General features: G+C 40.9%; 1 protein-coding gene across 5 annotated transcripts in view; it reads right to left on the reverse strand.

Annotated features, from left to right (window-relative positions):
- The window catches only part of LOC126260117 (neurexin-1a), a 2,420,624-nt gene that overhangs the window by 238,613 nt on the left and 2,158,967 nt on the right, over positions 1–23,044 (reverse strand). For all 5 annotated transcript variants that reach the window (XM_049957356.1, XM_049957358.1, XM_049957357.1 and 2 more), the window contains 2 exons: positions 14,547–14,838; positions 8,577–8,735 (listed from right to left, as the gene is read on the reverse strand). In XM_049957356.1, coding sequence (XP_049813313.1) covers positions 8,577–8,735; positions 14,547–14,838 — 451 coding nt within the window. The remainder of the gene's footprint in view (positions 1–8,576; positions 8,736–14,546; positions 14,839–23,044) is intronic.

The following is a 23,044-nucleotide window of genomic DNA, read 5'->3' on the forward strand; positions in this document are numbered from 1 at the left end:
TCCTGATGTGGAAAGGGTCCTTCCAGATGCCTTGAAGAGCGCAGGGTGCAGCCAGCTGCAGGTGGTGTCACATGTCGGCACTAATGACGTGTGTCGCTTTGGATCTGAGGAAATTCTCTCTGGATTCCAGCGGCTATCTTATTTCGTGAAGGCTACCGGTCTTGCTTACGAGATGAAGGCAGAGCTCACCATCTGCAGCATCGTTGACAGAACCGACTGCGGACCTTTGGTGCAGAGCCGGGTGGAGGGTCTGAATCAGAGGCTTAGACGGTTTTGCGACCGTGTTGGCTGCAGATTCCTTGACTTGCGCCATAGGGTGGTGGGGTTTCGGGTTCCGATGAATAGGTCAGGAGTTCACTACACTCAGCTGGCCGCTACACTGGTAGCGGAGGCTGTGTGGCGTGGACTGGGCGGTTTCTTAGGTTAGAAGGCCTCGGGAAAGTACAGGGTGGGCTGCAATCTCAAAGCGTGCATGGCAAATTCAGGACGTGCTTGGATCAAGTAACAGTCGGAATTGTAGTTGTAAATTGTTGTAGTTGTGCTGGGAAAGTCCCTGAGCTTCAAGCGCTAATAGAAAACACAGAAGCTGAAATCGTTATAGGTACAGAAAGATGGCGAAAGCCTGAAATAAGTTCTGCAGAAATTTTTACGAAGTCTCAGACGGTATTCAGGAAAGATAGATTAGGCAGAATTGGTGGTGCAGTGTTTGTGTCTGTCAGTAGTGGTTTATCTTGTAGTGAAGTCCGTGCGAATTGATATGGGTGGAGGTTATACTTAACAGCCGAACTAAGTTAATAATTGGCTTCTTCTACTGACCCCCAGACTCCGATAATTTAGTTGCTGAACAGTTCAGAGAAAATTTGAGTCTCGTAACAAATAAATACCTCACTCATACGGTTACAGTTGGTGGGGACTTCAACCTTCCCTCGATATGTTGGCAAAAATACTTGTACAAAACCGGTGGTAGGCAGAAAACATCTTCCGAGATTGTCCTAAATGCTTTCTCCGAAAATTATTTCGAGCAGTTAGTCCACGAACCTACGCGATTTGTAAATGGTTGCGAAAACACACTTGACCTCTTAGCCACAAATAATCCAGAGCTAATAGAGAGCATCATGACTGATACGTGGATTGTAGCTAGGCTCAATACCGTTTCTTCCAAATCCACCAGAAACAAACGCAAAATAATTTTATTTAAAAAAACGGATAAAGTGTCACTAGAAGCCTTCCTAAGAGACAATCTCCATTCCTTCCGAACTGACTATGCAAATGTAGACGAGATGTGGCTCAAATTCAGAGATATAGTAGCAACAGCATTTGAGAGATTCATACCTCATAAATTGGTAAGTGATGGAACTGATCCCCCATGGTACACAAAACAGGTCCGAACGCTGTTGCAGAGGCAAAGGAAAAAGCATGCGAAGTTCAGAAGAACGCGAAGTCCCGAAGATTGGCTAAAATTTACAGACGTGCGAAATTTGGCACGGACTTCATGCGAGATGGCTTTAATAGGTTCCACAACGAAACATTGTCTCGAAATTTGGTAGAAAATCCGAAGAAATTCTAGTCGTATGTAAAGTACACAAGCGGCAAGACGCAATCAATACCTTCGCTGCGCAGTGCCGATGGTACTGTTACCGATGACTGAGCCGCTAAAGCGGAGTTATTAAACGCAGTTTTCCGAAATTCCTTCACCAGGGAAGACGAATGGAATATTCCAGAATTTGAAACACGAACAGCTGCTAGCATGAGTTTCTTAGAACCTTAGGGGTTGCGAAGCAACTCAAATCGCTTTATACGGGCAAGTCTTCAGGTCCAGATTGTATAACGATTAGGTTCCTTTCAGATTACGCAGATACAATAGCTCCCTACTTAGCAATCATATACAACCGCTCGCTCACCGATAGATCTGTACCTACAGATTGGAAAATTGCGCAGGTCGCACTAGTGTTTAAGAAGGGTAGTAGGAGTAATCCATCGAACTACAGACCTATATCATTGACGTCGGTTTGCAGTAGGGTTTTGGAGCATATATTGTATTCAAACATTATGAATCACCTCGAAGGGAACGATCTATTGATACGTAATCAGCATGGTTTCAGAAAACATCGTTCTTGTGCAACGCAGCTAGCGCTTTATTCGCACGAAGTAATGGCCGCTATCGACAGGGGATCTCAAGTTGATTCCGTATTTCTAGATTACCGGAAAGCTTTTGACACCGTTCCTCACAAGCGACTTCTAATAAAGCTGCGGGCCTATGGGGTATCGTCTCAGTTGTGCGATTGAATTCGTGATTTCCTGTCAGGAAGGTCGCAGTTCGTAGTAATAGACAGCAAATCATCGAATAAAACTGAAGTGATATCAGGTGTTCCCCAGGGAAGCGTCCTGGGACCTCTGCTGTTCCTGATCTGTATATATGACCTGGGTGACAATCTGAGCAGTTCTCTTAGGTTGCTCGCTGATGATGCTGTAATTTACCGTCTAGTAAGGTCATCCGAAGACCAGTATCAGTTGCAAAGCGATTTAGAAAAGATTGCTGTATGGTGTGGCAGGTGGCAGTTGACGCTAAATAACGAAAAGTGTGAGGTGATCCACATGAGTTCGAAAAGAAATCCGTTGGAATTCGATTACTCGATAAATAGTACAATTCTCAAGGCTGTCAATTCAACTAAGTACCTGGGTGTTAAAATTACGAACAACCACATAGATAATATTGTGCGGAAGGCGAGCCAAAGGTTGCGTTTCATTGGCAGGACACTTAGAAGAAGATGCAACAAGTCCACTAAAGAGACAGCTTACACTACGCTCGTTCATCCCCTGTTAGAATATTGCTGCACGGTGTGGGATCCTTACCAGGTGAGATTCATGGAGGACATCGAAAGGGTGCAAAAAAGGGCACTAATAGGGGAGAGAGTGTGGTAGATATGATATGCGAGTTGGGATGGAAGTCATTAAAGCAAAGACGTTTTTCGTCGCGGCGAGATCTATTTACGAAATTTCAGTCACCAACTTTTTCTTCCGAATGCGAAAATATTTTGTTGAGCCCAGCCTACATATGTAGGAATGATCATCAAAATAAAATAAGAGAAATCAGAGCTGGAACAGAAACGTTTAGGTGTTCATTTTTCCCGCGCGGTGTTTGGGAGTGGAATGGTAGAGAGATAGTATGATTGTGATTCGATGAACCCTCTGCCAAGCACTTAAATGTGAATTGCAGAGTAATCATGTAGATGTAGATGTAGTGTACTTGCAGGAAGGCAGAAAGGAGTTGTAATCTACAGAGGACTGGAATGCAGACATTGCACAGGCTATCCAGGAAAGGCAACTGTCAGAAGATACTCGTATAGACAAATAGTCGATGGGTCACAGTTGAAAGCCCAGTGATGCTGTAAAGTGAACACTGCTGTATATAAAGGATAATTCAACTAAGCTGTTCACCTCACATATTTCCTTAACTATGTAATACACAGTAATCCTGTGTACACTTAAATTAACTGTGAAAAAATCCTTACTAAGCACAAAGAGTCTCTTTTAACTATATTACTTACACAAAAATATATATCAGCTAGTTCATTCAAATGGAACTACACATATTTCTGCTGATAGAGTCATATTTGTAATAGAGATGACTTCAACAGTATTTCACTTTTCAAAATCCAGTTAACGGTTTTGGAGAAATTACAGTATTTACTACTTAGGATTTATTTGTTTCGAACAGGAATACAATTCTGTCTTATGTGGAAGCTCACAATTTCCCATCCTAATAAGAAAATACAACACATTCTATAAGGTAGAAACTCGTGTTGCATACTGACGTTGTTGTTGTTGTTGTTGTTGTTGTTGTTGTGGTCTTCAGTTCAAAAACTGGTTTGATGCCACCCTCCACTTTATTATTTTTTGAGTTATTATCTTTTGTGGGTTTCTTCATCTCCGAAGAAGTACTGCAACTTACATACTTTTGAACCTGCTTACTGTATTCATCTTTTGGTCTCGCTCTATGATTTTTACCACCCACACTTCCCTCCAATATTAAGGTGGTGGCCCTTTGATGTCTCAGAATGTGTCCTATCAACTGATCCCTTCTTTTGGTCAAGTTGTGCCACAAATTCCTTGTCACCCCAATTCTATTCAGTACTTCCTCATTAGTAAAGTGATCTATCCATCTAATCTTCAGCATTCTTCTGTAGCACCACATTTTGAAAGAGACTATTCTCTTTTCCCCACCCATGAACCATGGACCTTGCCGTTGGTGGAGAGGCTTGCGTGCCTCAGCGATACAAATGGCTGTACCATAGGTGCAACCACAACGGAGGGGTATCTGTTGAGAGGCCAGACAAACATGTGGTTCCTGAGGAGGGGCAGCAGCCTTTTCAGTAGTTGCAGGAGCAACAGTCTGGATGATTGACTGATCTGGCCTTGTAACATTAACCAAAACTGCCTTGCTGTGCTGGTACTGCGAACGGCTGAAAGCAAGGGGAAACTACAGCCGTAATTTTTCCCGAATACATGCAGCTTTACTGTACGATTAAATGATGATGGCGTCCTCTTGGGTAAAATATTCCGGAGGTAAAATAGTCCCCCATTCGGATCTCCGGGCGGGGACTACTCAAGAGGACGTCGTTATCAGGAGAAAGAAAACTGGCGTTCTACGGATCGGAGCGTGGAATGTCGGATCCCTTAATCGGGCAGGTAGGTTAGAAAATTTAAAAAGGGAAATGGATAGGTTAAAGTTAGATATAGTGGGAATTAGTGAAGTTCGGTGGCAGGAGGAACAAGACTTTTGGTTAGGTGAATACTGGGTTATAAATACAAAATCAAATAGGGGTAACGCAGGAGTAGGTTTAATAATGAATAAAAAAATAGGAGTGTGGGTTAACTACTACAAACAACATAGTGAACGCAATATTGTGGCCAAGATAGACACAAAGCCCATGTCTACTACAGTAGTACAAGTTTATATGCTAACTAGCTCTGCAGATGATGAAGAAATAGATGAAATGTATGACGAGATAAAAGAAATTATTCAGGTATGAAGGGAGACGAAAATTTAATAGTCATGGGTGATTGGAATTCGTCAGTAGGAAAAGGGAGAGAAGGAAACATAGTAGGTGAATATGGATTGGGGGGAAGAAATGAAAGAGGAAGCCGCCTTGTAGAATTTTGCACAGAGCATAACTTAATCCTAGCTAACACTTGGTTCAAGAATCATAAAAGAAGGTACCTGGAAGAATCCTGGAGATACTAAAAGGTATCAGATAGATTATATAATGGTAATACAGAGATTTAGGAACCAGGTTTTAAATTGTAAGACATTTCCAGGGGCAGATGTGGATTCTGACCACAATCTATTGGTTATGACCTGCAGATTGAAACTGAAGAAACTGCAAAAAGGTGGGATTTTAAGGAGATGGGACCTGGATAAACTGAAAGAACCAGAGGTTGTAGAGAGTTTCAGGGAGAGCATAAGGGGACAATTGACAGGAATGGGGGAAAGAAATACAGTAGAAGAAGAATGGGTAGCTCTGAGGGATGAAGTAGTGAAGGCAGCAGAGGATCAAGTAGGTAAAAAGACGAGGGCTAATAGAAATCCTTGGGTAACAGAAGAAATATTGAATTTAATTGATGAAAGGAGAAAATATAAAAATGCAGTAAATGAAGCAGGCAAAAAGGAATACAAACGTCTCAAAAATGAGATCGACAGGAAGTGCAAAATGGCTAAGCAGGGATGGCTAGAGGACAAATGTAAGGATGTAGAGGCTTATCTCACTAGGGGTAAGATAGATACTGCCTACAGGAAAATTAAAGTGACCTTTGGAGAGAAGAGAACCACTTGTATGAATATCAAGAGCTCAGACGGCAACCCAGTTCTAAGCAAAGAAGGGAAGGCAGAAAGGTGGAAGGAGTATATAGAGGGTTTATACAAGGGCGATGTACTTGAGGACAATATTATGGAAATGGAAGAGGATGTAGATGAAGATGCAATGGGAGATAAGATACTGCGTGAAGAGTTTGACAGAGCACTGAAAGACCTGAGTCGAAACAAGGCCCCGGGAGTAGACAACATTCCATTAGAACTACTGAAGGCCTTGGGAGAGCCAGTCATGACAAAACTCTACCATCTGGTGAGCAAGATGTATGAGACAGGCGAAATACCCACAGACTTCAAGAAGAATATAATAATTCCAATCCCAAAGAAAGCAGGTGTTGACAGATGTGAAAATTACCGAACAATCAGTTTAATAAGCCACAGCTGCAAAATACTAACACGAATTCTTTACAGACGAATGGAAAAACTGGTAGAAGTGGACCTCGGGGAAGATCAGTTTGGATTCCGTAGAAATGTTGGAACACGTGAAGCAATACTAACCTTACGACTTATCTTAGAAGAAAGATTAAGGAAAGGCAAACCTACGTTTCTAGGATTTGTAGACTTAGAGAAAGCTTTTGACAACGTTAACTGGAATACTCTCTTTCAAATTCTGAAGGTGGCAGGGGTAAAATACAGGGAGCGAAAGGCTATTTACAATTTGTACAGAAACCAGATGGCAGTTATGAGTCGAGGGGCATGAAAGGGATGCAGTGTTTGGGAAAGGAGTGCGACAGGGTTGTAGCCTCTCCCCGATGTTATTCAATCTGTATATTGAGCAAGCAGTAAAGGAAACAAAAGAAAAATTCGGAGTAGGTATTAAAATTCATGGAGAAGAAGTAAAAACTTTGAGGTTCGCCGATGACATTGTAATTCTGTCAGAGACAGCAAAGGACTTGGAAGAGAAGTTGAACGGAATGGACAGTGTCTTGAAGGGAGGATATAAGATGAACGTCAACAAAAGCAAAACGTGGATAATGGAATGTAGTCAAATTAAGTCGGGTGAAGCTGAGGGGATTAGATTAGGAAATGAGACACTTAAAGTAGTAAAGGAGTTTTGCTATTTAGGGAGTAAAATAACTGATGATGGTCGAAGTAGAGAGGATATAAAATGTAGACTGGCAATGGCAAGGAAATCGTTTCTGAAGAAGAGAAATTTGTTAACATCGAGTATAGATTTAAGTGTCAGGAAGTCGTTTCTGAATGTATTTGTATGGAGTGTAGCCATGTATGGAAGTGAAACATGGACGATAACCAGTTTGGACAAGAAGAGAATAGAAGCTTTCGATATGTGGTGCTACAGAAGAATGCTGAAGATAAGGTGGGTAGATCACGTAACTAATGAGGAGGTATTGAATAGGATTGGGGAGAAGAGAAGTTTGTGGCACAACTTGACTAGAAGAAGGGATCGGTTGGTAGGACATGTTTTGAGGCATCAAGGGATCACAAATTTAGCATTGGAGGGCAGCGTGGACGGTAAAAATCGTAGAGCGAGACCAAGAGATGAATACACTAAGCAGATTCAGAAGGATGTAGGTTGCAGTAGGTACTGGGAGATGAAGAAGCTTGCACAGGATAGAGTAGCATGGAGAGCTGCATCAAACCAGTCTCAGGACTGAAGACCACAACAACAACAACATTCTCTTTTTATGTAAACCGTTTCTCGTCCATGTTTGTCTTTCTTGCATGGCTACACTCCAGACAAATACCTTCCGAAAAGACTATCTATTACTTAAATTTATACCTATTGAATGTTAACAAATTCTCTTCTGCCATTATAAAAGTGGCGCAGAGGATATGTAATTATCATTCATTTGTATCATTCATTTGTATCAAGTGCTGGATAGTTTAGAAATGAAATATCTTTTGCAAACCAAGAGAAACTAGACACTCTACTTCCTTACGGAGAACACAGAAGAAATTTGAAGAGAACAGCCAGTTGTTTGCACAAAGGTATCTCAACAGGTAGTGTCTGACAAGAATAACATTTCAGCAAATGTACAAAAAATTGTTATTGGGAAGGCACTGGAAATCCACAGAAGGTAAGGAGTGAGTCTGCAATAACTGAAATGAAGATGTGTTCGAGCAGCTTTTAGTTCCAGCGAAACTGTGAGCGCCTATTAAAATAAATAAGACTAGCATTTTTTGCTTCTATTCATATCGATGTCACTTTGCCACCAGATTAATCAGCAGTATTGCAGAAGATGCATGGAATTATGAAGTCTGTGTGCAAATTCCAATGATCCAAGATAATTGAAAACCTCATGTTGCTGCAGCATGTACAGTGATGTCAAAATCTCTTCAGTCTGCGCAGAAGTGCTTACATTTCTAACACACAACAAGAAGCATTTTGAAACTTCCTGGCAGATTAAAACTGTGTGCCCGACCGAGACTCCACTGCAGAGTGAAAATCTCATTCAAGAAGCATTTTGTTTTATTGAACGATCCAAGTTGCACACTGCAGCAGATACTAGCATTTCCTATCCTCAATGAGATAATGGAATTTTTAGAATGGGTTTGTGACCACATTTTTTTACGATTTCCTTTTTTTGCAGATGTAATTTTGCAATGTACGCATATATCTTGACATTAAACTCATGACACAAAGCTATTATTTAACAATCTTTTTACCTCAATTCTGTGTTTTACAAATCCATTCAGTTCTTGATGCGCAATTTTTTTTGAGGCTCTGTATATATACATTCCTTACCTTCACAGCCTAATGCAACTTGAGTACTTGGCACTACAGCATCAAGCAGGAGACTTGGTGACTCTCCATTTAGGTCCAAACTAGCCAGGCATCCTTGGAAGCCTTGTTTTGATGTTACTTGCTTTGGAAGACTCGCATACATATCCTTTCTGACACCACCTGTGAAAAAGTTTCTATTCTATAATATGTAATCTAGAACATACTATGATTTTTTTAAAATCTATATGGAGGCTGTTGGTAAAGTATTTCTATAGTTAATGATTAGATCTTAATTACATTTTATTTTAGTCTTACATATTATAATTTATATTTATTATCTAATGCAATTTTAGTAATTTTTTTATCCTGGTGTGCCTTCAAGTACTGTTTCTCAATGTCTTGCTCTATAAATAATGGTGCATGTGATTGAAAAAGTTTGGGGAATTTATAACACAGAAGTGTAGGGGAGATGGAGTGTAAGTAATATTTCATATGTGGAAATAAATACATTCTTAAGTTATCACCTTCAATAGCGATGTACATTAGACATTCTGAAAACTTGGGAGAAAGAGTCAGCTGAGCTATTCTTGTATAATATGTTATTGCATCCAATCTTTAACTGATAATAATGGAAGAAATTTTTGTCAGAGTCATCTATATTTTCTGTCTAAAGCCTTTTGGAGGAAACCGTACCATTCAATTAAAAAAATAATAAAAAAGAGCTTCTTATTGTGTGTTGCAAAAGAAATGCAATAAAATGTGCAGAGAAATAATGCCTAGCATGACACAATCATTAAAAGATTGAGTAGAAATGATGTGAAATTTTGAGTACGAGCCTAAGGATAAGTTGCCCTTGACCTAAAGTTCGGTTTGAACAGCAAATTCAGCATGGCTATGTTGGAGGTGTATACCCTTACCTTCCTCCAGCCTTTGAACTGACCTACTTCGCCAGCTGACATGGAAATCGACAATTTAATTGGACACTGAGGCTCAGAGCCATTTTCAGTTTTCACAAATGTGAGTCATTGCACAAGCAGAAAGAAGCAATCTCAGGTCTGACTGAGAATAAAAACCTGAGACTTTGAATTTGTAATCTGACACTTAGCCACTGAAGCAAAGTAGACTGAAGGTGTTTTATTGGTAATATAAAGCACTGACATAAGTATGGAGGACTGAAGTACAAATATTTCCCGCTACGGTCGCAGGTTCGAATCCTGCCTCGGGCATGGATGTGTGTGATGTCCTTAGGTTAGTTAGATTTAAGTAGTTCTAAGTTCTAGGGGACTGATGACCTCAGATGTTAAGTCCCATAGTGCGCAGAGCCATTTTTTTACAAATATTTCACTGGGGGCCTGAGTGAGGAGATGATACAGTTAGAGAACTGAAAGAATGACAGGAGTAACATAAACAGCATTGTACCCTCAGGCTCTTCTCCTGATCGATTTTTACCCAAAGAATGACAATATGGGAGGTGTAGGTCTGTCTTCATGTAAACACTATGCTTTTTTTATACCTCCAAACTAGTTACAGTGATAACTCATCTTCATCAATCATCAGTGAGTCATATTTACTTTGGTCTTTTCCTTGCACGTCACGACTCTGAAAAACTTTTGTCGAATATCGATACCGATTTACAAGGTGACTGCTGTACCTCTGCATAAAAGTGCAGCTAGTCCCACTGTCGTGTTATGCTGTAACTGTCAGTCAAGCAAATCGAAGTTACAGGTGGACTTTCCACTCCTGCGAATGTCACCGATAAACACCGTTTCACTAACAGCCACAACTGTCAGCAAGGTCGGTATTGGCAAAAGACAATCACTTATCTGTAAAATTCTGCATTCGTGTACGACCACTGTCAGAAGGTAGCAAATCTAAAGACTGCAGAACCAGATGCTGTCAAAGAAACAGTACTGTGTAACTGACGATTATAACCGGATTTCGCCGGCTGGTGTGGTCGAGCGGTTCTAGGCGCTTCAGTCTGGAACCGTGTGACCGCTACGGACGCAGGTTCGAATCCTGCCTCGGGCATGGATGTGTGTGATATCCTTAGGTTAGTAAGGTTTAAGTAGTTCTAAGTTCTAGGGGACTGATGACCGCAGATGTTAAGTCCCATAGTGCTCAGAGCCATTTGAACCATTTTTTAACTGGATTCCGGTGAGACATAAATGAGGACTTATTTGATAAAAAGCTAAACCTTCGCTATGAACAATGTCAACACGTGCAGTACCTACAGAGTCGTATTTCCTGAAACAGAATTTCTCGTGCCGTCACGTGTTCTTTCTTTATTCGCGATCTGAGTGCAAACACGGAGTTTTGATGAATTAATCGAAGTGTGGCGGAACGAAGCAGTTCATGGCAATGATCTAGATAATGTGTTCACTGTTGCTTTTCATAGTTTCCAGTACTGCAATGCAGAGTACACTTTCTCAGTGAAAAATATGGCACCATGCTGATCATTTACATGGTCTTTTTTCGGCAGTGACTTATACTTAACTACGTTAAAACTCTCTCTTATCCTCTTACTTTTAGTGTTCCATCCCTCCGTTTTTCAATCACTTTATTGAAAACAGACATTTGCACTTTGATGATAAATGACGGAAGGACTTGACTTCTGTTTTGGGAAATAGGAGTGTCAGTACTGCATGTATTAAAACATATTCGTGGTGCCCCTGCATAAGTACTTGAAATAGATTTTCCAGTACTGAACCGAGCATCAGCATTCCAGAGGTACAAGCAAATGATGTCATCTGTTGTTACATAGGCCTTTCTTAAGGCCAAAGTTAACTATACTCACATTTAATGTAGAGGGACTGTCATCTCCCAAACAAGAGCTTTTGTGTGGACTCTGCCAAACTAACTGCTGTGATGTTCAAGAAACCCACAGAGATGATCAAATGTGTCGCCCCAAAATACCTGGAATGAGAGTTGTTGCTGAAAGACCTCATAAACAATATGGAAGTGCCTTATTTGTATGTCCCGACCTCCACATTATGTCTACCTTCATATCTGAACACTATAATATTGAAATACTCGCAGTAGAACTTGATAACTGCATTGTATCTTCCATTTACAAACCACCTAATACGAAGTTCTCTTTTGTAACCCCTGAGAACTTCAACAAACACCAAACCAAGTTTGTAGCTGGAGACTTCAACAGCCACAGTACACTTTGAGGCTACTCACAAGATGATGATAACGAGAAAGAAGTGCTGAATTGATCTGACACATTCCAACTAACTCTCATCCACGATGGTAAACTCCCCACATCTTTCAACAGTGGACATTGGAAATGTGTATATAATCCAGATCTAATATTCGCAAGTGAGCACGTGGGACAACAGTGTGTTAAGACAGTTTGCCACCCTGTACCCAATTCTCAATACTGCCCTGTGATATGCCAAGTTACTGCAGTATCCCAACCGAGAACCATTCCATTCCGCAGAAGATACAACTTCCGTGAGGCCAACTGGGAGCTTTTTAGTACCAACATGGATAAAATTGTAACTGATCTCCAGGCAACACCAGAAAACTATGATAAGTTTGTGGATGAAGTGAAGAAGGTATCATGGACATCTATGCCACTGGACTGTAGAACACAACACCTCTATGGATTAACAACCCAGTCCGCAGCCCTAATGAATAAATACCTGTCGCTGTTTGAACAAGATCCATTCAATGAGCAAACCATCTTGGCTGGTCAAGAAGTAATGTCTTCCATAACAGAAAAGAACAGAGAAACATGGATTAAACTTATGGAGGAAACAGATCTTTCAATTAGTAGCCAGAAGGTCTGGAAAGTGCTGAGAAAACTAAATAACGATCCAACCAAACATGCCAATCATATTAACATCACTCCAAATTAAATTGCTACACAGATTCTTGAGAATGCTAAACCAAGACCTCCTAACAAAAAATCGGACTTGAAATTAGAATTTAGGGAACAATCTCAGAATAACAACGTGACTAGACCATTCAACCTGAGTGAATCAGAAGGTGCCACTCAAAAATGCAAAAATGGCTAGGCAGCAGGATTAGCCGACATTTGTGTAGAGCAAATTAAACATTTTGGCACCGCAACTAAAGACTGGCTCTTAAACCTGTATGAATACTGTCTGGCTTTTTTCAAGTTCCCGAAATTATGGCACAAGGCACGCGTGATTGCGGTACTAAAACCTGGAAAGTACCCAACGGATCCGAAGAACTACAGGCCAATATCTCGCCTTTGCCATCCCTATAAGAATCTAGAGAGAATCATTCTTCACTGCTTAACTGCTGTAGTTGAACCATTTCTTATCTCGAAGTAAGCTGGCTTTAGACCAGGCAAGAATTGCACCTCACAAATCCTTTATTTTTCTCAGTTCATAGAAGATGGCTTTGAGCAGAGAAAGATAACAGGTGTAGCTTTTGTTGACCTTTCGGCGGCCTTAGGCACCGCAAACCAGAGAGTGTTAGTGCACAAAATCTATAACCTGACTAACGACTAAGCGCTGACAAGGATAATTGCAACACTCCTACAGAATCGACGTTTTCTCGGGGACTTCCAAGGAAAACACAGCCGATGAAGAACTCAAAAGAACGGTGTCCCTCAAGGAAGCGTAGTGTCACGTATTCTATTTAATGTGTACACCAACGATTAGCCACAGCCTCGAGGATGCAACAGTTTCGTATATGCTGATGATCTTGCTCTTGCTGCCCAGGGCAGTCGGTTTGAAGATGTAGAGATAATGCTTACACACGGTCTGCAACAACTTGGTACTTACTACGAAAAGAATCAACTCGCACCCAATTCTTAGAAAACGCAAGTGTGTTCATTCAATGTAGAACATAAACAAGCTGACAGGAAACTTGAAATATTCTGGAATGGAGTTGAACTAGAATATTGATCCCACTCCGGGTATTTGGGTGTCACTCTCGACCCTACAGTAACCTACAAGGAACATTGTCTGAAGCTGAAACAGAAAGTATCCTCGAGAAACTGCCTTCTTCGGAAACTGGCGGGATCGAACTGGGATACACACATCCACAAACATTAAGAACAACACCTCTTGCCTTATGCTATTCTGCAGGAGAGTATGCTAGCCCAGTGTGGTACAATTCAGTACATGCAAGGCAGTTTGATGTAGCCTTAAATGACAGCTGTAGGATTGTTACAGGCTGCCTGAGGCCAACTCCCACGGACAAAGTTCAATGCCTCGCCGGGATTGCTCCGTGTGACATCAGAAGAGAGGTCGCCACTAACATCGAGAGGCGTAAATCGAATACAGTGACCTCACATCCACTCTTTGAACATCGACCTGCCAAGCCGAGACTGAAGTCCAGGAAGTGTTTCCTAACAACTTCACAGCCCCTAGAAGGATCAGCTGCGCCTACCCGACTCACCGAGTCGAAAGAAAGATGCCAACACCTGTCAAACCGGATGACACCACAAGAATTCCTGCCACCCCGACACACGGAGAAGTTGGTCGTCCGGAAGTCCCCAAAAAGACTACGGACCGAAGTCGCGAGATCGAGGCACGATCTCCCTAAATGGAACTTCCGACTGCCAAATGCCGACACGACACTGTGCGAATGCGGCGAATTGTAGACGACCCGGCATCTCTTCAAATGTAACTTATGCCCGACCAGCTGTAGCACGAAGGACTTGACGTCTGCAGCACCCGATGCTATCGAGGTTGCCCAATTCTGGGTGAATACTGTATAGTTTTCTTTGTATGTATTGTATATGCGTTCATTTTAGTGTACATATGACACGAATAAAGAAAGAACACATATTTTTTTGAAACAGATGTTTAGCTTTTTGGTAAGTAACCCCTTATTTATGACTCTCCTTTGGTGGTCATAATTATCTGTCGAACGGTTCTGTTTCTTCTGTGTTTTCTGCTACCGCAGTCTCGGGGTTCGTTACCAGTGTAACACTGACTGCACACAAACGCAGAGTTTCGTAAACGATCTCGCTGTGCAGCGGAGCAGATACGAGAGAGTGATTTTCACCGAGGTAGAGGATGCCGGCGAGGTCGAGGTTCTCGTTGGTGCCGAGGCTGGTGACGATGGCGAAGCTGTCGTCGACCATGAGCGTGTGCTGGCGCGCGCTCGGCCTGCCGATGGTGGCCGCGTGCCACTGGTTGTCGTTGAGCGGGGCGCGCGCGTTGTCGCGCACGCGCACCGCCCCGTCGCCCAGGTTGAACACGTAGTGCAGGTGGCCGCTCACCAGCTCCACCGCCACGAAGTCGTGCCCGCGCCCGCCGTTGTACAGGATCAGCCCGTTCGCCTCGCGCGTCTTGAACTGCAACAAACCCGGCGCCGTTTCCGGGGAATATTAGTTGCCTTTCCTCGGGCTCTTTGGAAGGCCTAAATTTATGTCTAGTTATCGTGGAAATCGAATAAATTTTCTTCCAAAACCAGTAATGCTTCACCTCCGACTCTGTAAAGATTCGAAACAGCTTCATATTATATGAGAAGGTATGAGAAAAAGTACCCTCACAGCTGTATCTCGATAATGTCTTTATCTATCACACAACTAGTTTCGGCGGCACATTACCGCTATCTTCAGGCCCCACCACTGGCAAAAGAGTATTTGATATTCTTGGAGAATTTACTGTAGGCTCATTGTTACTAGCATACGTGAGTTAGCTTTCATCAGGATTCTATCCTGATGAAAGGGAGCCAAATAAAACAATAGTTTGGAAGTTAGACGGCGGAAAGGTGTTTCATTTGACATCCTGTACTGAAGAGCCGACTCCCGCAACCCTAAAAAAGATGGACGTACAGCCCTTATAATTCGGTTTCGAGTGCACTATAAACATGTGTGTATCACGACTATTGCAAACAAAGATGAGCACGAGATGATGTCACAGCTAGACATATCGTGTACGATACACCGATACTTTTCCGATCTGAATGCAGCGCCTACTTCGGACACTGTGTTGCCCGATGGTTCTCTCTCTTCTCGGGATTATGTAGTCACTCTTGCACTAAATGATGAATTTTTAGATGCCTTTCACCGAGATGACATTTACGATTTTATTGTCCATTCACCGTCGCACAACGAAAACATGTGAACGTTCAGACATTGACAAATTCCGCCCGATAACGCTCCTTACTTCTGATTACAAAACTACTGCGAGAGCAATAAATAGCCACCTGTCAGACTCGTTTGCGAAAATCCTTGCAGTTCACCGAAGTTGTGTTCCTGGTAGCACCACCGTGACCCCTGTCGCAGAATGACAGAACGCTGTGTCACTGTCTGCCGTTAACGTCTGTTCCTGGGGCCTCAGGCCGTGTTTGATCGAGTAAGTCGGAGTTTCTCGTTGCAGGTACTGGAAGCTCTCGTCGAGTGTTACTCATTTCTTTTTAGTGGCATCCGAGCGCCCGTGGCAGAGAACGGCCGGTCCACCCACCCAGCCCCGTCCCTCACCCCCCCCCCCCCCCGACATCACCGTGCTCCTCTCCGTGCCACTGGTTGTCCTGTTTTGTCTGGAGCCCTTACTTTGTCGTGTCACTGGACGATGTTAGGAGAGAAGTTTTTTGTTTTTATTTATCTATTTATTTATTCATCCGTAAACAAATTTCTTTGTATGGATGTCGTCACTATAAATACATATGTACATTATTTTGTCACATGAGATAATGAAATACAAGTTATATATAATAAAATATATATACACAATTTATCATTGAATTACATAATGCAGAAGAACCTGCTTCAATCAAAAGAAATAGGTCACAAGACTCCTCTAATACTTGTATGGGTACATAACAATCTAGAATGTCCACTTTATAATTGGTTAACCTGATTATTTATTTATGCCAATTATATGCTGCATGAATTCTCTAATCCAGTAAAAACTATTTTTTAATAAATATTCTTTAAGGAATGCTTTAAATTTACAGAATTCATTTATGTTTTTGATTCCTTTTGGCAATTTATTGTATATCTTGACACCTTGGTAAAACATAGTGGATTGGGTTTTAGTTTTATTCATTCTGTCTAGGTACAAGCAATTACTGTTTCTGGTTTGGTGATCATGTATGCAGCTGTTTGCTAAATATTGCTCAATATTTTTATGAATAAAAACTGTAGTCTGCAAGATATATTCACTTGGGATTGTCAGAATAGCCCATTTTTTAAATAGCTCACTGCAGTGTGCTCTTTTGTGACTCTTGCTCATTATTCTGATAGCCCGTGTTTGCTATCTGAACACATTTTGGGCATTTGCACCCCAGAATGTTATGCTGTAACTTATTATAGAATGTATGTGTGCAAAGTATGTCATCCTCTGGCATGAACTATTGCACACAGTGCGTAATATTCGTAAGGCATAGCATGCTGTGCTAATTTTTTTCCCAAGCATCCTAACATGTTCATCCCATTTTAATTGTTGATCAACATACACACCCAAAAATTTTGTGCTGGCTACACACTCTGGTTTCATTTTGAACTTCAAGTTTTGTCATATTCGGTTTTTTCTTTATATAGAAGTTTATATTATTTACATTTTACATTTAACATTTCTGGTGTCCTATCTGTAATTATTATATTGCTGTCATAAGCAAATAACACTGTTTCACCTTGCGTTACCCACTGTGGGAAGTAATTAATATAAATAAGAAATAGTACTGGGCCTAACACAGTCCCTTGAGGTACTCAAATGTTCAAATATTCTTCATCTAAAAGATGTTTCACTAAACAATTTGAGCTACTTGAAATTTGAGATATCTCCACTCTCTGCACTCTGTCTGTAAGGTAAGATCTAAACCATTTATTTACAACCCCCCTGATTCCTAGTGCTTCAAGTTTACCTAGTAGTATTTCATGGTCAACTGTATCAAATGCTTTACTGAGATCTAGGAAAACGCCTGTTACTTGTTCTCCTTTATCTAGGGCTTCTAGAACTACTCTTGTAAATTTTTCTATAGCTGCTTCTGTTCCCTTTCCAGTCCTGAAACCAAACTATTCTTTGCATGGGAGTTGGTATTTATTTAAGTAGTCAACAAGTCTCCTTTTCATAATAGTTTCCATTATTTTTGAAAAAGAAGACAACAATGGTCTGTTATTCTATATATTTTCTGTATCACCTTTTTTTGTGTTCGGGAAGAATTTTTGCGCGTTTTAGATAATTAGGCAAGCAACCTGATGAGAACGACTCATTTATAATGTCTGCTAAGGGTTCTTTTATGCTGCTAATGCAGTCTTTTAGTATACACATTGGAACTTCATGTAAACCTGTGGATGATTTAATCTTGAATTTATGTACAATGCTACTGATTTTCTCTCTATTGGTGGGTAGCAGTAGCATTGTGTGAGATACATAGTTATTTGCCATTGTGTGTTGTGTTTTAGGATGCTTTTCTTACAGGTTTGTTGTTATATTACTAAAGTAGTTGTTTATAAAGTTTGCAGGCCCTTAGGATTCTCTATTAAACTACCTGTATTTCTAATTCTTATGTTCATCTGCTTTGATTTTGAGTTACCAGTTTCTTGTTTTACTATATTCCAAATGGCTCTGCTTTTATTATTTGAGTTCTGTATGGTCTTTTCATTTTGGATTCTCTTTGCTTCCCGCAATAGTTTTCTGTATGCCCTCTTGTACCAGAGAAAAAACTGTAGGAAGGCTGGGTCACTCACGATTTTTGATAGATCTCAGATATTTGAGTGTTTCAGAGGATTTTCTGATACCTTTTGTTACCCAAGTCTTCCTACTAAGTCCCCCAACAGAATGTACTACTTTAGGAAATGTTTCCTCAAATTTTAACGTGAATATATTCATGAATTTGTTGAATTTTTCATTTACATGTGTTCCCGGAGTAGACAACATTCCATTGGAACTACTGACGGCCTTGGGAGAGCCAGTACTGACAGACCTCTACCATCCGGTGAGCAAGATGAATGAAACAGACGAAATACCCTCAGACTTCAAGAAGAATATAATAGTTCCCATCGCAAAGAAAGCAGGTGTTGACAGATGTGAAAATTACCGAACAATCAGTTTAATAAGCCACATCAGCAAAATAATAACACGAATTCTTTACAGACGAATGGAAAAACTAGTAGAGGCCGACCTCGGGGAAGATCAGTTTGGATTCCGTAGAAATACTGGTACACGTGAGGCGATACTGACCTTACGACTTATCTTAGAAGAAAGATTAAGGAAAGGCAAACCTACGTTTCTAGCATTTGTAGACTTAGAGAAAGCTTTTGACAATGTTGACTGGAATACTCTCTTTCAAATTCTAAAGGTGGCAGGGGTAAAATACAGGGAGCGAAAGGCTATTTACAATTTGTACAGAAACCAGATGGCAGTTATAAGAGTCGAGGGACATGAAAGGGAAGCAGTGGTTGGGAAGGGAGTAAGACAGGGTTGTAGCCTCTCCCCGATGTTATTCAATCTGTATATTGAGCAAGCAGTAAAGGAAACAAAAGAAAAATTCGGAGTAAGTATTAAAATCCATGGAGAAGAAATAAAAACTTTGAGGTTCGCCGACGACATTGTAATTCTGTCAGAGACAGCAAAGGACTTGGAAGAGAAGTTGAACGGAATGGATGGTGTCTTGAAGGGAGGATATAAGATGAACATCAACAAAAGCAAAACGAGGATAATGGAATGTAGTCAAATTAAGTCGGGTGATGCTGAGGGAGTTAGATTAGGAAATGAGACGCTTAAAGTAGTAAAGGAGTTTTGCTATTTGGGGAGTAAAATAACTGATGATGGTCGAAGTAGAGAGGATATAAAATGTAGACTGGCAATGGGAAGGAAAGCGTTTCTGAAGAAGAGAAATTTGTTAACATCGAGTATAGATTTAAGTGTCAGGAAGTCATTTCTGAAAGTATTTGTATGGAGTGTAGCTATGTATGGAAGTGAAACATGGACGGTAAATAGTTTGGACAAGAAGAGAATAGAAGCTTTCGAAATGTGGTGCTACAGAAGAATGCTGAAGATTAGATGGGTAGATCACATAACTAATGAGGAAGTATTGAATAGGATTGGGGAGAAGAGAAGTTTGTGGCACAACTTGACCAGAAGAAGGGATCGGTTGGTAGGACATGTTCTGAGGCATCAAGGGATCACCAATTTAGTATTGGAGGGCAGCGTGGAGGGTAAAAATCGTAGGGGGAGACCAAGAGATGAATACACTAAGCAGATTCAGAAGGATGTAGGTTGCAGTAGGTACTGGGAGATGAAGATGCTTGCACAGGATAGAGTAGCATGGAGAGCTGCATCAAACCAGTCTCAGGACTGAAGACCACAACAACAACATGTGTTCCTGAGTATACTTCTGACCATGTCTGGCCAGTCATCTGTGTTGTAAATTCACACCTTTTTGATTTAGAAAAAAACGTTCCGTAGCTAAGCACTTTTGCTTGTAACTTTGTAGATATTTTAAATTTTGCACTTTGACCAAAGTGGTCTGATTTCCCAAGGTTTTTAACAGTTACTTCACAGCATTTATGGTTAATATCTGTTAGAATATGGTCAGTTATTGAAGATGAGTGTTTAACCAAACACTCATCTTCAATAACTTGTGGCATTTGTTACCTGTTGTGAGATACCATAACTGTACAAGATATTGAAGAACCTGGTGCTGACTTCACCCATTTCCAGCATATTGATATTTAAATCTCCACAAATAATAATATGTACCTTAGGATTACATATTTTGTCCAACACTTGAATTAATTTCGTGAAAAAGGTTTCGACATCACCATTAGGAGACCTATATAAGCACAGTATATACAATTTTTAAGGGTATTTTGTTCTTTTAACTCTACTACTTCAAACTCAAAATGTTTTTCTTCACTCAAAGAAATCATATCACTCCTAACTATGAACTGTAGTCCTTTTTTCACATACATACATGAGCCCCAACCCCTATTTAATGTTCTGCTATAATAACATGCTAATTCATAAGAAGGTAAAACTATGTATTCAATTTCAGATTCTTTGCACCAGTGTTCAGCAATGCAGACTATCAAGCTATCTATGGCTTCTTCTTCAATTTCTAAATCTTGCACTTTGTTCCTTATTGACTGAACATTCTGGTGAAATATTGTTAAATAATTATAGTTACTTATCTTGGGCGCTTCTTCTTCCTTCCTTCTATTAAAAAAACCCTTTAGATGGGAAGGAAGCGCAGATCTTCTTTTGTTCACACTGCTACATGATAGACTTCTAGTGTTGCCACTGCTGTAGCTGTTCCTTGCTGACCTGTTTGTGGTAATGACATTGCTCCCATCACCACTGTTGTTCTTGTATTCACTTCACTGCATCCTGGATCTTCTGTTACTACTGGTTTTGCATTCCTTGTTGTTACTGCTGTTGTAGTAGCTGTTGATGCTGACACTGATTCCTCTGCTGCCAATGTTATCAAAGCTGCTCCATTTGCAACTGTTTCTTCTGTGGCATCTAAATCCTCAATATCTTCAATGGACAGTTGCTGTTTGAATGTTTGAGAGGGATGTCTTTGGCCTGGATGTTCTGTTGCCTCCAGTGGAATTAGGTCATGTATTTCACTGTTTGTGGAAACAGTTTTCATTAACTCCCCAAGCTTTTTACATAAATAGGACTTGCCTTTCTTGTTTAAGTGCATTCCATGTTTGGTGAAGCACATTCTTTCCAAATCAGCTGTACGAAGAGTGAAAACATTGTCCATGGATCTGCAGATTTTTTGGTTGATCCTGTTGGCTTTCTGAATCTCTTTATTTACACAGAACCATTCTGGTAGATCATGCCTGTGAGTTAACCCTATAACAATAACATTTTGATTATTTATTCTGCTTAGGACTGTCTTTAATGTTCGAGTAGCTTCTCTTAGCTCGTTTTTATAGATATCATTTGCATAACCGAATATTACTATGCACTGATTTTGTCATGTGTGATTGCTATAATTACAGTCTTTTAAAATTTCTTTCATACAGGCACCTGGTTTGATGAAACCTGTAGCTCTGAGTCCATTCTGATATCGTATTTTTTCTGCTAACCCTCTTCCATTACTATCTGAATATAAGACAACATCTCTTGTTTTATTCCCCACAATATTTTGCGTTAATTGATTTCTATTACCATGCGTTTCACGTCCATATGGTCGTTTGAGATGATTGTTTTCATCTTGAATACACTTCTCATATCGTTTCACCTGCGCAATGTTTTTGTTTACATCACATCTAGATAGACTTAATTGTCCTTTTGCACAATCCTGAGACAAATTCTGGAAGAGGCAAAGGAGTATGGGGTCGGAATCTTTTTACTGATTTCAAACCAGCGTACGGGGTATAGATCGGGAGCAACTACATTAAGCTCTAGGTGAATTGGGTATTCCAAAAAGCTGATAACGGTAGTAAGAATCATAATGAGAGAAACGCAAGGTTACTTAAAATTGAAGGAATGTTGTCCAATACTTTGTAAATTAAAAATGGAGTATGGCAAGGTGGTGCACTGGTATACCTCCTATTCAATGCCGCCGAATAGGAAACGATTTTTCATAAATCCGTGCAGATACTGGCCTATGCGGACACCATCGACATAGTAGCAAGAACTCTGACGGCAATGGAAGAGACATTCACTGCATTTGAACAGACCAGCAGAAATATATGACTAAATATCAGTGAGCAGAAAACAAAATACCTACCTGCTGGGAATGTGCACGCTGGGGATGTGCACAGTGGGAACATGTCAGACTAAATAACGATAGATAGTTATACCGAGAAACAGTCGATCATTTCAAGACCTGGGTTTGATTGTAACCAGCCTAAATGATACCTCATAAAAAATAAAGCAGAGAGAAATTGCAGCCAATGAAGCTGATTTCACCTTAACAAAGGTTCTATGTTGAAGGCTCCTGACTAGGACCACAAAACTAAGCATTCACAAAGCACTGGCCAGGCCAGTGCTTGCTTAGATACGCGTCTGAAGCCTGGGCTCTGAGAGCAAAGGATGCCGAGTCGCTGGATGCGTTCGAGAGGAGGCTACTCAGGAGCATCGTCGGTCCAGTTTGTGAAAGGGAAAGATGGAGCAGGAGATACAACCATGTTGTACGGAATCTACAAACACCGGTCTGTTAGAAGAACTGCAAAGGCATCTAGGCTGAGGTGAGCTGGACACGTGGCGTGGATGAATGTACACAAATACCAAAAAAGATTTTACAAGGTCAGAGAGAACGTGGTAGATCGAAAACTAGATGGGGGGACTGAGTCATAAAAGATCTTCGGAAGAAGCGCTACAGGAACTGCAAAATGCTAGCAAGGGACTGGGGTAAATGAAAGGGGGTAGTTGAAGACGCCAAGACTCATCATAGGTTGTAGAGCAGCGAGAGAAGAACAAGTTAGGTGAACATTTGTCGTGTGTGGTTTCATTAAAGCGCCGTGCGGAGTGGCCGCGCGGCTGGCTTGAGGGCGCCACGTCACGGACTGTGCGGCCCCTCCCGCCGAAGGTTCGAGTCGTCCCTCGGGCATAGGTCTGTGTGTTGTTCTTAGCACAACTTAGTTTAAGTACTGT

The sequence above is a fragment of the Schistocerca nitens genome, chromosome 5, assembly GCF_023898315.1.
Source record: "Schistocerca nitens isolate TAMUIC-IGC-003100 chromosome 5, iqSchNite1.1, whole genome shotgun sequence".
Classification (NCBI taxonomy): Eukaryota; Metazoa; Arthropoda; class Insecta; order Orthoptera; family Acrididae; genus Schistocerca; species Schistocerca nitens.